Below are 13,226 nucleotides of genomic sequence, written 5' to 3' on the forward strand. Positions count from 1 at the left end.
ACATAAAAAGCATTAGGCATATATTCATAATCCAGGTTTCGGTGAAGCGGTGACCACCGAAACAGAGAGATGTGTCACGCTGCGGGGCCACCGCAGCGTGACGTCATGTTGTAGTTTTCGGTGGTCACCTCTTCACCGAAAACTGGACTATGAATAGGCCTTTACGGCCACAAATTATTCATGGAAACCGTGTATTCTGTAGTCTACCGATTATAGACAAAAATGGCGTTTGTGTTTAATAATATTTTCTTGTCAACAGTTGAGAGACAATGGTGTCCCAGCATGTCACCATGAAGCTGGCACTGCTCGCCATCACAGCTCTGACCTGCATCTGTGCTCAGGTGACCTTATGACATTATGACCTTTTGACATCTGTGCCCAGGCAAAAACACCCTAACATTAATGACTTTATGACATCTGTGCCCAGGCAAAAACACATTACCATTAAAGGGGCTTTTCCACTTCAGGTTAAAAAAAAATCAGACCAGTCTGAAGCGAGTGGTGCAACAGCACCCCCTATTGGTACTCTAAACATCGGGACAGGACAGGTTGGGACATAGGGACAAAGCTGTTCCTTGGAGTGGTTGCACCACTCAAAAACTACAGCACGGTGGGCCCGGGCCGGCCTAGTGGTCCGGCCACCTCTGAGGCTGCCAATTCTGGCAGCATGTCGCAGGTTCGACTCCCGATCCTGACGACCTTTGCTGCCGTGTCACTTCCCATCTCTCTCCCCCAATATAAATATATATATATATATATATATATATATATATATATATATATATATATATATATACACACATATATATATATATATATATACATATAATGTATTCATTATTTTTCTGTTACTGTGTGCTTACAGATGGGTCCCAAGGGATATCCTGGTAGAGACACTCCACGTGGTCCGATGGGTGATCGAGGCTTTCCTGGTCCCTGGGTTTGTACTATGAACTACTGTATCTTATTTAAGGGGTTAGTTCAGATTTTTGGCTGTAGGAAATACTTGGCATTAATATAGTGGCCCCCAGACCTCCACCAAATGACCAGAACTACTGTTTTCCTACAGCCAAAAATCTGAACTAAACCTTTAATTGCCTTGTCTTTATTTTATGGCGACATATAGTAATCAACTTGTTCTTTCTTTTTTAGGGTGACTTAGTAATTATCTCTATTTTAGGATGACATATGGTAGTAATTATCATGTTTTTGGGTGACAGTAATTACCATATTATATATTTTAGGGTGACGTAGTAATGACCATATTGTGTATTTTAGGGTGACAAAGTATTGCTCTTGTTCTTTAGGGTGAGGCAGGTCCGCCTGGGCCACCCACCAGACCTGTTGGGCCCGGAGAAACGGTTATTAGGCCTATTTATATATTTTGAAAAGACTCAATCATTATATAATTGGTACTCTGCTTGTAAAAAACAGGGTAGTGCCTGTTGTCACAGTCCTTTCACTACAAATGCACTTACTGCTCTGTGACACTCATTTTCCCTTCTTCATTTTTTCTTTGGTCAGCTTTCCCTTTATTAATAATAATTATTACTTGCACAAGCAGTAATAATAGAACTGCACTCTGTCGAGTGCCTACTTGCACGCCAATCGTCGTACTTGGGTTTGTGCTAGCAGCAGCACCATTCATAATATCAGCTCTAATGTTACAAATGTTGTTATCAGAAAAGCAGAGAATAAGACTCTGGCATTTTTCTTGTTCTCATTAATAATGACAGAGAAATATGCCTGCCCAAGGCTTTGTTATAGGTGACTGTTGACTTTAAGAATCTCTAGGTGGATAGTGAGTTTGGCTTTTCTCCAAGCTCGCTCAGCTCTACGACATTCTTGCTTCAGTGAACGTGTATGCTCATTTATCCAGGGTGTTACTCTGGTGTTCCGTTTCTTTTTTGTTTTCATAGGAGCCACTATGTCAAGAGCTGACTCTAGTTTAAGATTAAAACTTTGAACCATATATATATATATATATATATATTCAGTGTTGTTTTTCTCTAGATCAGAGACAGTCATATTAAAACACAGCAAATGGTGGTCTGATAGCTCAGGCCTTTCAATAGTCCTTTCCACAGTGATGTTCAGACCTCTAGAAATCACCAGGTCCAGAGTTTGCCCATGTTTATGTGTAGGCCCAACAACATGTTGGATAAACTCAAAGGAGTGCAATAACTAAGAAACCCATAGACACAGCATCTGAAGCATCATCCAAGTGAAGATTAAGATCACCTGAGATAAGAGTTCTGTCATAGTTAGTGGAACAGATAGATAAAAGTTCTAATATTTATTTTAGAAATACTGCTTTGCTGCACTTTGGAGGACGATAAATGCTAATCATGCTTCTTTAATCCACCCGACACTGAAACATATCTTTATTACGTCACCATTAAGAGCCAGGTATACCCTGGCATTGGTACATATCTTCATCACGTCATACGCAGCTACGGACATACGCATCAAACGACCCAAGTAACCACAGTATACTGCTAATCAACTTACTTGCACAATCAGAGCGTGCAAGTATTGCTTTATTGTAAAATGTTGCCATAGCTCCATGTGTTCTAATGCTGTGAGTTTCACCGCTTCTTGTAATGCAATGTATATTTGTGATTGCAGGGTGACATGGGCTACCATGGAAGACCCAAGGTAAATACCCTATACTCTGCCTGAAACTATATCTTACAGGCAGATTTTGTACTGAATCAATTAGCCATTCGCTAAATCCCACCCCAAAAAGCGATTGTCCAATGCCAATCCAAATAGTTTAGCAAAGGTTGCTATGCAGGTCAAGCTTTCTTCGCTGCTAACGTGCCTATTGGACAAGGATGGGTTGGGGAGGGACTTAGTGAAGGGCTAATTATGGATCTTTATTAACTTGTGTTTTTAATGTGATTAATTTCTTCCCCACAATCAATTTGTATGAATCCAAAAAAGTGAATATGTTTGAAGTAGCCAAAATGTATTCTAATGTGGTGAGATTCACTGCTTCTTTAAATGTATGCATATTTGTGATTGCAGGGCGAAATGGGTGAAATGGGCGAGGCTGGACACCAGCATCAATACAGCAAATGCTAAGGTATGGCAAGCTGACGTCAGCGTGCGCGATCTTTTTCAGGTATTTGCGTCTTATTTGCGTCTTTTTATGGCCTATTTTCAGGTATTTGCTGATTTTTTTATGGCATATTTACCTCCATTTCCCTTCATTTTCCTAGAAATATAAAGTCGAGTGTCTAGTGCCTTTGAGACTGACCAATTTACCATGCAGCTTACAATGTCAGAAATGTTAAATAACAACATAGGCCATGCATCAAATCAAATTAGGCATTTTTATTATTTTTAAAAGACACAATATGTAGCCTAATTCCTTTGTTTAAAGCCTGATGTTCACATTGCTTTGCATATGTAAAGTAAATTGTCAATGCAAGCAGAACGCTATAGTAGCCAATAGCCTAAATCAAATGATTTTCTCTTTAATTTTTTATCCCACGATTTTGCAACCCAGTTTTTTCACCCAGTGCCAATTATCTAATGTAATCCTGGGCGCTACACTTCCTGACCTCATGCCTCCTATGAATGAGGAATCCAAGCTGCTTCTTTTCACCTGACGGGGGAATTTCCCTGGCCAGACGTAGCGCGTGGAAGGAACACGTTATTCCAACCAGTTCCTTTCCCCTCCATCAAGCAGTTTAGAGATCAGGATTACTGCATGTTTTTGTGAGGGTACCTACCCTAGGGGACATGGGGAGAACATGCAAACTCCACACAGAAAGGCCCTTTCGCAATGAATGTAATGAATGTATATAGTGAACACAATGTCCAAAAGGTTGCAAAACCAATGTAGGCCTATACCCGTTTTCTTTCTCTTCACGGTCTAGGCTAACTCAAATGAACACAGAATAGCCATTTGGTCATTTGAATGTCATGTATTTTAGCCTTCTTAAGTCCAAAGCTATAGGCAAACAAATAAGAACACTTATTGAAACTGTTATCAGTTTTTGTAGCAGAAATATAGGCTGCATGCTGTGGTGTGTAATATTAGACATGCAAGAAATTAAATTGGAAGAGATGAAACAAGAAGAATTATAGGAATCAAATAACCTATGACCTGGAACACTAGCCTGGCTACATTTGAGGTTTCTCTCTCCTATTGGAATTTGAGCTTTATAATTGTTTAGTTTAAAATGTTAAATAGCCTAGACTATACATCTACATGTGTGAAATTCCATGTGTGACCACAGGACATGTGCTGTCACTGTTTTTGCTTACAAATAGAATACAATTAAAACTATTTACACCTTGTAGAATAGTTGTATATGTTATTACACAATTAGGAACGATTCATAGATATGCCTATAATAGTGTAGAACATAAATGGTTATCCCGTCATAATTTGAATAGGAAAATCATTGTCTGCATGGATGAAATATATCTATTTAGTCCAATTCTCGTTTCAATCTGTTTGGTCGTAGGCCTACACATAGGCCTATATAGCTAAATAAGTGTAAAACAGGCCCATGTTAGAATAGAACATCACCAGTCAGCAAAATAGATTAAGGAAACAAGAACAGATTAATCGAGTAAATTCATTTTATTTTATGTACATTGTGAATCATAACAGTTACAAAAAAACGTCATATGAATCACGATTAAAAAATAATAACAATGCTCTGTCACAACATGATGTGTAGCCAAAATCTGGCTAGCTAATACTGACAACAGAACATTAAAACCACTATATAAATGTAAATAAATGCTATCAACACCGCGTGAAACGTCCGTTTGGCTGAAGAAGCCTGCCTCTCCAGTGTAAAAAAAATTAAGGCTTTTTGTCGCCTTGGCGAAGCAGTCCTGGCTCCTAAGTCCTAATTGTCTCCGAGTTCCGAGAATCCTTTGCGCTGTTCTTCCCATCGCTGGCGTCTCAGATGTACCATTCACTGAAGTTAGGCGAGATGGCGCCGTGAGACCCACTGAGCGCCACAGAATCTGGAAACCAGAATCTGGTTTCGCCATGCGTGTCCGACACACATGGCGACACCGTGGGAGTGGACGAATCGTAACCGCTGCTGGCCGCCGGAGAAGGCTCGGAGATTGACATCGAGGCCGAGGAGTCGTGAACCTATGTGAAGAATAACAAATGTCGATCAGTTTATTTGTACATCAGGGTTAACTATGTCTGTATTCAATACAACAGTGTCCTGTCAAGTTGCAGGCTATGTCTCACAGAACAAGCCGTGCGTAATGATGAAACTTGTGCGTAAAAATGTTTACCTTCATGTGTTTTCGCAGGGAGCTGGAATAGGTGTAGGACTTGTCACACATCTTGCACACATAGGGCTTTTCAGACGAATGAACGTGCATGTGTTTCTTGCAGTCACTGTTGTTGGCGAAGCGTCTGTCACAGCCGAAGTAGTCACACACGAACGGTTTTTCCCCTGAGACAGAAACACAGAAAATTAGACACGTGTGCCAAACTCGACATTTACGTTGCATTAAGAAATTGTGCTATATATTATAACTAAACTGTGCCCACCTGTATGCGTTCGCTTGTGTATCTTGAGGTTCTCCGAGCGGGCGAACAGTTTGCAGCAGCCGGGGAACGGGCAAGCGAACGGCTTCTCTCCGGTGTGCACGCGGATGTGGTTGACCAGCTTGTGTTTGGCCTTGAAGGGCTTGGCTTCGCGCGGACATTCCTCCCAGCTGCACACATGTCTGCTCTGCTCCGGACCCCCCACGTGCTCCACCGAGACGTGCGCAACCAGCTCGTGCATGTTGACATAGGTCTTCCCGCAGATCCGGTGGTCGCTCTGCTCCAGGTCGATCCACTTGCACACCATCTCCTGTTTGATGCACTGTTGTCGCATGTAGCGGAAGAACGTCTCGGGGTGGTGGTGATGGTGGGCGGCCATCCCCACGTTCGTCGCTCCATATTGGCAATAAGGGTCGCCTCTCGCTCCATGGTGGAACTGCTCTCCCACTCCGGCGAGCCTGCCTCCGTGAAGCGCCTGCTCGTGAAGACCGGGGTACATGAGGTGCCCGTGCCCCTGGGCGTCTGCGCCTGCGTGATGCTGCTGCAGAGAGCCTGCCATGGTCGTGAAGAGGTGTTGGTGGACCTGGTGGTCGACCCCTGGAAATAATTCAAAAAATAATTCTTCAAATGATTGAATTATTTCAAACAACACCGCTCTCTCTTCTCTCTCTCTCTCTCTCTGACTGTGCCCTCAGGCTACACCACTTCTGTGTCACTGGGTCGATCGCTACAGTAGGGGTGGGAGGTAGGGATTAGAGAAAGTTGTACATTTAACAGTATATAACCACTAAAAGAAGCAGCCTGAGCCAACCCAAACTGAACTACACAACGTGATGTGATGATGTGCATGCAGTGCACACAATTCCCCCCCCATTCAGTCCCATGGACAGAGGCAAAGAGCACGTGCCTTACCACAGCCCAATAGATTAGACCACCAACACCACCAGTTTAACACCAAACTCAGTAGCAAAGTTAATTGAAGGGAATTGAGACAGCCAGCAATAGCCTACTAGTAATGCCTTAAAAGTAAACTAAGTGAGCATATATACACAACACATGTTTGGCACACAACCACAAGCATATACACAACAAGGAAGCACACCAAGTTAAAGCATATTATAACGAAAGGCAAGTGCAGTGCCGTCTTACCTTAAGATGACCTGTAAGGTCATCGAGGCTAGTGCTACATGATCACGTTCATTGTCTCCACCAGGCCGAAGGCATGGGGAGAGAGTATGTTTTGCACTCCGTGTGTGTGTGTGTGTGTGTGTGTGTGTGTGCGCGTCCGTCCGTCCTTCCTTCCTTCCGTCCGTCTGTTACCAGCTAATCTCCGGCACCGTTGGCCCGATCCATGCCAAACTTTGCACACACACTCTCTGGATGCCAACGACGAACCTCTGCCCCAAATATTCCTCAACGGCCTGTTATAGCGCCACCATGAGGCCGATTTAGGCAAAACACATTTCTGTAGATTACTCGTACACATTTTATCCATACATCACACAATTCGGTATACACTATCTCCATAGTCATGTGATCAACACGGATCTGCACCATTTCCCATCTTCCTTCCTGATTGGCTAAGATTCGCTTCCAAAGCTCACATGATTGGTCCGTTTCGAACAAAATGCCACAAATCACAAACACGGTGTGCAATTTCTGTGAAATTATACACGCACTTTTCCACTAGGCTGAGGACGACATGACACAATTTATTTTCCAAACCAGCCTCATGGTGGCGCTATAACAGGGCAATTCCTGTTTTTACCTATAACTGCATCGATCTGTGTACAACTTTGTATGCGCACTCCCTAGAGGCCATGGAAAAACATTTTCCCTGCATCCCTCCACATCTGCCGGTTATAGCGCCACCATGAGGCTCTGCATTTCCTCAACAAAATGAAGAAAATTGTTGCAAAAAACAAACAAACATGTTTATATCACTCCTAAACATTTTGCCAAACATCACACACACACTCCTATCCTCCTGGTGGAGACCTGTGCCGAAGGTCTCTTTTTTCTAGTTCTAACTGTATTCTCCGTATTGGTGTTGATATACAGTAAGCCACACTTTCCTCATGTTTTCTAGAGCCAAGACGTCAAGTTGATCAGAGAAATGTAAGACGCGCCCCACACACACACACACACACACACACACACACACACACACACACACACACACACACACACACACACACACACACACACACACACACACACACACACACACACACACACACACACACACACACACACACACACACACACACACACACACACACACACACCCCTTTAATTAATGTGTGTATTTTGGGCATGCCATGATGGCTAAAAATGTTGAAAAACGTTCAATTCCGAAGACCTTCTATTGTCAGTATTTTTGAAAGATAGATAAATAAATGAATAAATAAAATATTTTTCTTAGTCCACTAATGATAGTAGATATTTACCCACAACCACACCATACACACTACAACATGATGAACACAAAAACGAGGGAAAAAAAGACAGAAAATAACTTTCATAAACTCAAACATCGTTTTACAGTTCTACAAATGTTTGCTTTGGGAATTCCATAAGTACGCCTCTTCATTTACGATGTTGTTCCTCAACAAATGAATTGCTCCTTCTGTTCACACCCTTATTTGCTGTCTGTAACAATTTTGTGTTACAAATTTAGAGAGAGAGAGACAGAGAGAGAGAGAGAGAGCAGTGGTTTAACTATGTTTTTTCATTTTCCTCAGTTCCGGATAGTTCTGGATAGACAGAGAGGCTCCAGAAGGACAGCTGGGAGTGGATTCGCTGCAAAACATATGTTTCCTTTCCTTTTTTTATTGCAAGAATCAAGCTCCTATAAGCCATGTTTGTGATGCACCGCATGTTTTCACGTGTTTGAAAAATGTGCTGCGCTGTGATTCTTGTTTCGAACCCGAGCATCCCTATTCTGCTATTATGGGAGGGGGGATGCCAAAGCATAGGTACAATCACCATTTTTAAAGTATAGCATTGCCAAAAACTTGTATGATGTATGCATTGGATCAAGGAGCGAAAGACATACGTTTGTACTGTGTGGTCATTGGATGTTTAAATGTGAATAGTTTAATAATGTATTCACTGCAATGCAACCATTTCCCAAATGTTTTGTGTCCTACGGTTGGTGAACCCTATGGGTGGTCAAGAAGCATGAACTCCTCCATTAAGATTATACATTTATAGTAGGCCTATATCACACAGGGTGCAAAGTGGGACATTTTCTGATATTTAATATTATGTTCCAATTAGCTTAAAGGACGACTTCAACACTTTTCAACCTATCTTCATATAATAGGTCCCCTCACCAATAATCATGATAAAATGGCACACATTACAATTTACAATTTAGGCATTTAGCAGACGCTCTTAATCCAGAGCGATTTACATTAAGCAATAACAAAAGCATGGCATACATCACATATATTAAAAACAAAGTAGTTATCATGAATCATGCGTAAACTAAGAACGTAACAGTGGAGTATCTATGTAAACTATACATACTATACTATATAATATATTATACATGTGTACTATAAAGTGCTATGACTACATAAAATGCAATTCTAGAGCTGTCTACGTAACAAGCTATAAGTCTGTTTAAAATACTATCTAAGTCTACATAATGTGCTATCTAAGGGGCTAGGCTAGGGCAAGTGCTACGGGCCATGGTGGAGTCTGAAGAGGTGGGTTTTCAGACTACGGCGGAAGATTGGGAGTGAGGCTGCAGTTCTGACTGATGGGAAGTGCATTCCACAGAAGGGAGAAGAGTTTGGGACGTGTGGAGCGTTGTCCCGGCGTTTTTAGTGAAGGTACCTCCAGCTTCCCTGGGTTGGCTGATCTGAGTCCGCGGGAGGGTTTGTAGGGTACGATCATACTTGTGAGATATGGGGGAGACATGCCTTTGGTTGCTTTGAATGCCAGCATCAGAGTTTTGTATTATGTGCGGGCAGCGACCGGGAGCCAATGGAGGGAGCGGAGAAGGGGGGAGACGTGTGTGAATTTTGGCTGGTTGAAGACCAAGCGGGCTGCTGCATTTTGGATCAGTTGGAGGGGCTTAAGTGCACATGCCGGTAGGCCAGTAAGGAGGGAGTTACAATAGTCAAGTTTTGACAAGACTGTTGTCTGGATTAGGAGCTGGGCTGACTCCTGGGTGAGGAACGGTCTAATTCGTCATATGTTGTAGAGTGTAAACCTACAGGATCGAGTGACAGCTGTGATGTGTGTTTTGAACGAGAGCTGACTATCCAGGACAACACCAAGGTTCCTGGCTGTCGGGACAGACTTTACCAGGGCGTTGTCTACGAGATAGTTAGCTCCCGCATAGGGCAGGACTTAGCTGGGAAGAACAGAAGCTCAGTCTTGTCTGGGTTCAGCTTGAGGTGGTTGGAAGACCACCTCAAGCTGTGGAACATTGTTCTACTCAGTCTGTGTCTCATAGGAGGGCTGTAGCAGTTCAGAAACCTGTCCACCAGTCATCGTTAAAGGGACATTTCACCCTTTTGTGTTGATGATGTTTAGAAGATTTAGAACACTTTCCGGGGGGATCTTTATGTGTGTAATTTGTGGTTTTAGATATTTTACTGTAGCAGTGAGCCCAGTGTCTCTGATGTCATGGACACTGGGCTCACTTACTTACTGATGTCATGGACACTGGGCTCACTTACCTGGACTACAACATGTAGTCCAGGAAGTAAGTGAGCCCATGACATCAGAAACACTGGGCTCACTGCTAAAATCTAAAACCACATATGACACACACAAAGATCCCCAGGAAAGTGTTCTAAATCTTCTAAACGTCATTAACATATATTTTATATATAAGATTCTTTTACAAAAATGTTTAGATTTGTATTATCGTGAGAACGTTGGCTTCCATTTTCGTTTTGCAACTTTTTTGCTAAACCAACAAGCTACTATATTGTATGTATTATGCCTTCATCCAGTGATGTATTTCTTAAACTGGGTCTCAAGACGACATCATATAGAACCATACAGCTCCTGTCTGCTTTGTAACGACACAGCAGTAGCACTTGAGGAAAATGGATAGGGAGCGATATAGGTATTATTTTGGTACAGCCTGAGAGCTGGATCATTTTTTGCTTTTATTAACGCATAACACTGCTGCCTCCTGCATTATGTGCAAATTCAAAACAGGTGATACGCAGGGCCATTCATTGACTTCCGACGAGCACCTCCAAATTTAACTCCAACACAAAAATAATCACCTGCACAAGCTTAGCAGAAAGTAGCTCATAACATGTATACGGTGGATTTTTATGAAACAAACTTTGCAGATTGAAAGAGGATAATTCAAGACCCACAGGTTCCAGACCCCCAGGAGCACGGCCAGGGGGCCGGGCCGGGCCGGTTCCGGCGTGCTGCCCCGCGTCCAAAACGGTTGAGAAATGACAATTACCGTGTGGGGGTCCCTCTACTGTACTGTACTGTACTGGCACACCCAAAATCATCATATATACAGTTAATATGTGCGTGTGTGTTAGGTTGCGCACAGGTGATGAAAAACAACCATGCTGTTTTCGTGCTCAGACCCAGCCAGCCAGCCAGCCACCCACCCACCCACCCACACACATGGCTCCGTAAGGGAGTGGTTGCACCACTCAAAAAAGTGAAGTGCACCAGTCGTTAATTAGCTTATAGATCACCAATATTAATATAAAAGAGAAAGAATAGGGAGGCAAGGTTGAAAGTGAATTTCCTTTGAGGCCATTTTTGCCTCCAGAGCGCACAACTCCACTAAATTGATCTTTCAACCCAACAAGCACTTCAACATGCCTAAAGCACATTCTAAAGTTAAAACAGTAGTATGATATTTGGTACCTGGCCAGGCTGGCGTGCTGGGGCCTGGTGGTGGCTGCTGGCCTTGTGAAGCCTGGACTTCCCAGAGGCTGCTGTTCCAGCCTGGTGGAGCCTGTTCCTGGTCCTCACCCAGGGGCTGCTGGCCTTGTGAAGCCTGGACTTCCCAGAGGCTGCTGTTCCAGCCTGGTGGAGCCTGTTCCTGGTCCTCACCCAGGGGCTGCTGGTAGCCTGCTGTTAGCCTGGTCCTGGCTGTACCAGGTGATGGTAGCCTGGTGATAGCCTGGTCCTGGCTGTACCAGGTGCTGGTAGCCTGGTGATAGCCTGGTCCTGGCTGTACCAGGTGCTGGTAGCCTGGTGATAGCCTGGTCCTGGCTGTACCAGGTGCTGGTATAGCCTGGTGATAGCCTGGTCCTCTCCCAGGTGCTGCTGGTAGCCTGCTGTTAGCCTGGTCCTGGCTGTACCAGGTGCTGGTATAGCCTGGTGATAGCATGGTCCTGGCTGTACCAGGTGCTGGTATAGCCTGGTGATAGCCTGGTCCTCTCCCAAGTGCTGCTGGTAGCCTGCTGTTAGCCTGGTCCTGGCTGTACCAGGTGCTGGTATAGCCTGGTGATAGCCTGATCCTGGCTGTACCAGGTGCTGGTATAGCCTGGTGATAGCCTGGTCCTCTCCCAGGTGCTGCTGGTAGTCTTGTGTTAGCCTGGGTAAACCCCTCCCCCCTCGCCAGATTTGTAGAATTAAATGTTGTCCAGCAGGGGGAGTGGGTTTACCCAGGCTAGTCTTGTGTAGCCTGGTGTTTGCCTGACCCAGGTGCTGCAGTGCTAGTAGCCTTGTGGTAGCCTGGTGGTGACTGACTGGGGCCATAACTGAATTTTGGGCCCACTCCAATTTCAGTCTCCAATTCCACAGCTTTGAATGTAGAAAATATAAACACTATACTTATGTTGAATTTACAACAATCACATGGATCCATAATTCCAGCTTTGGTACTTTATTCCAAATTCTGTGTATGTGTGGCAGTTTTCACCCTGCCACCACGTTGGGTGGAATTTGTGCTGGAATTTGGCGGAAGTTGAAAAATGACAACTTCTAGCTAGGGGAAGTTCAAACACTGGAAGAGGAGCATGTAGATAAATTCCAATACCCTACCCAAAATCATTGCCAAGATCGCTCACTCACACTCAACCACTACAGCATGACAGTGTTACAGTGAAATTGGTGACCTGCTGAAATATGTGACCATCTTCTTCTTCTTCTTTTGATTTCCAGCAGGATTTTACGCTAAAACGTAATGCTGCCCTCCACAGGCCGACATTGTTTTGTATTTATTTTTGAATCCTTTATTTACCCTATGGGCCTCATGGCTCGGCAAGGCTACTTACTTACTTTTATTCACATTTACCAATTAGGATATTCAGATCTATATTTTCCCTCAACAGGGACTCCTTAGCCAGAATATCAGCCATTTCATTACTTTCAACTCCTGGGTGACTATAGGCACTCATACAATGTGACCATCTTGTGGACATCACATAACTTACATGGAGGTCGACAAATACGTGTAGTAGAGGAGGGGTCCACACGCACCCCCCTTATGTTTATTTTTTATAGTCTGGTTTTTATTCATCCTTAGGACCTTTAAAATAAGGATTTTGATGATCCCAAAAACAAAAATGGACCAAACTTTTTTTTCCACTGTTCTATGAGTCATACGAGTCCTGCAGGATTGCTGGCATGCAGGAACGCTGGCAAGACCGCCTTTCAGAGACTGCAGCACGCTCAAATCTTCACAGCCTGGGGGGCCGAGGCTTTGGTACAGCTTGCCCCAGTGGGCGGCAGT

General features: G+C 43.7%; 1 protein-coding gene across 2 annotated transcripts in view; it reads right to left on the reverse strand.

The window, feature by feature from the left end:
• The window catches only part of LOC306912950 (cyclic nucleotide-gated channel beta-3-like), a 35,590-nt gene extending 22,881 nt beyond the window's left edge, over nucleotides 1-12,709 (reverse strand). The window contains exon 1 of one of the 2 annotated variants that reach the window (XM_079489428.1): nucleotides 11,411-12,709. In XM_079489428.1, the coding sequence (XP_079345554.1) occupies nucleotides 11,411-11,879 (469 nt within the window). In that variant the 5' untranslated portion in view covers nucleotides 11,880-12,709. The remainder of the gene's footprint in view (nucleotides 1-11,410) is intronic. The other variant, XM_079489429.1, reaches the window with a different exon arrangement.
• Between the last annotated feature and the right edge of the window lie 517 nt (nucleotides 12,710-13,226).

The sequence above is a fragment of the Electrona antarctica genome, assembly GCF_951216825.1.
Source record: "Electrona antarctica genome assembly, chromosome: 20".
Lineage (NCBI taxonomy): Eukaryota > Metazoa > Chordata > Actinopteri > Myctophiformes > Myctophidae > Electrona > Electrona antarctica.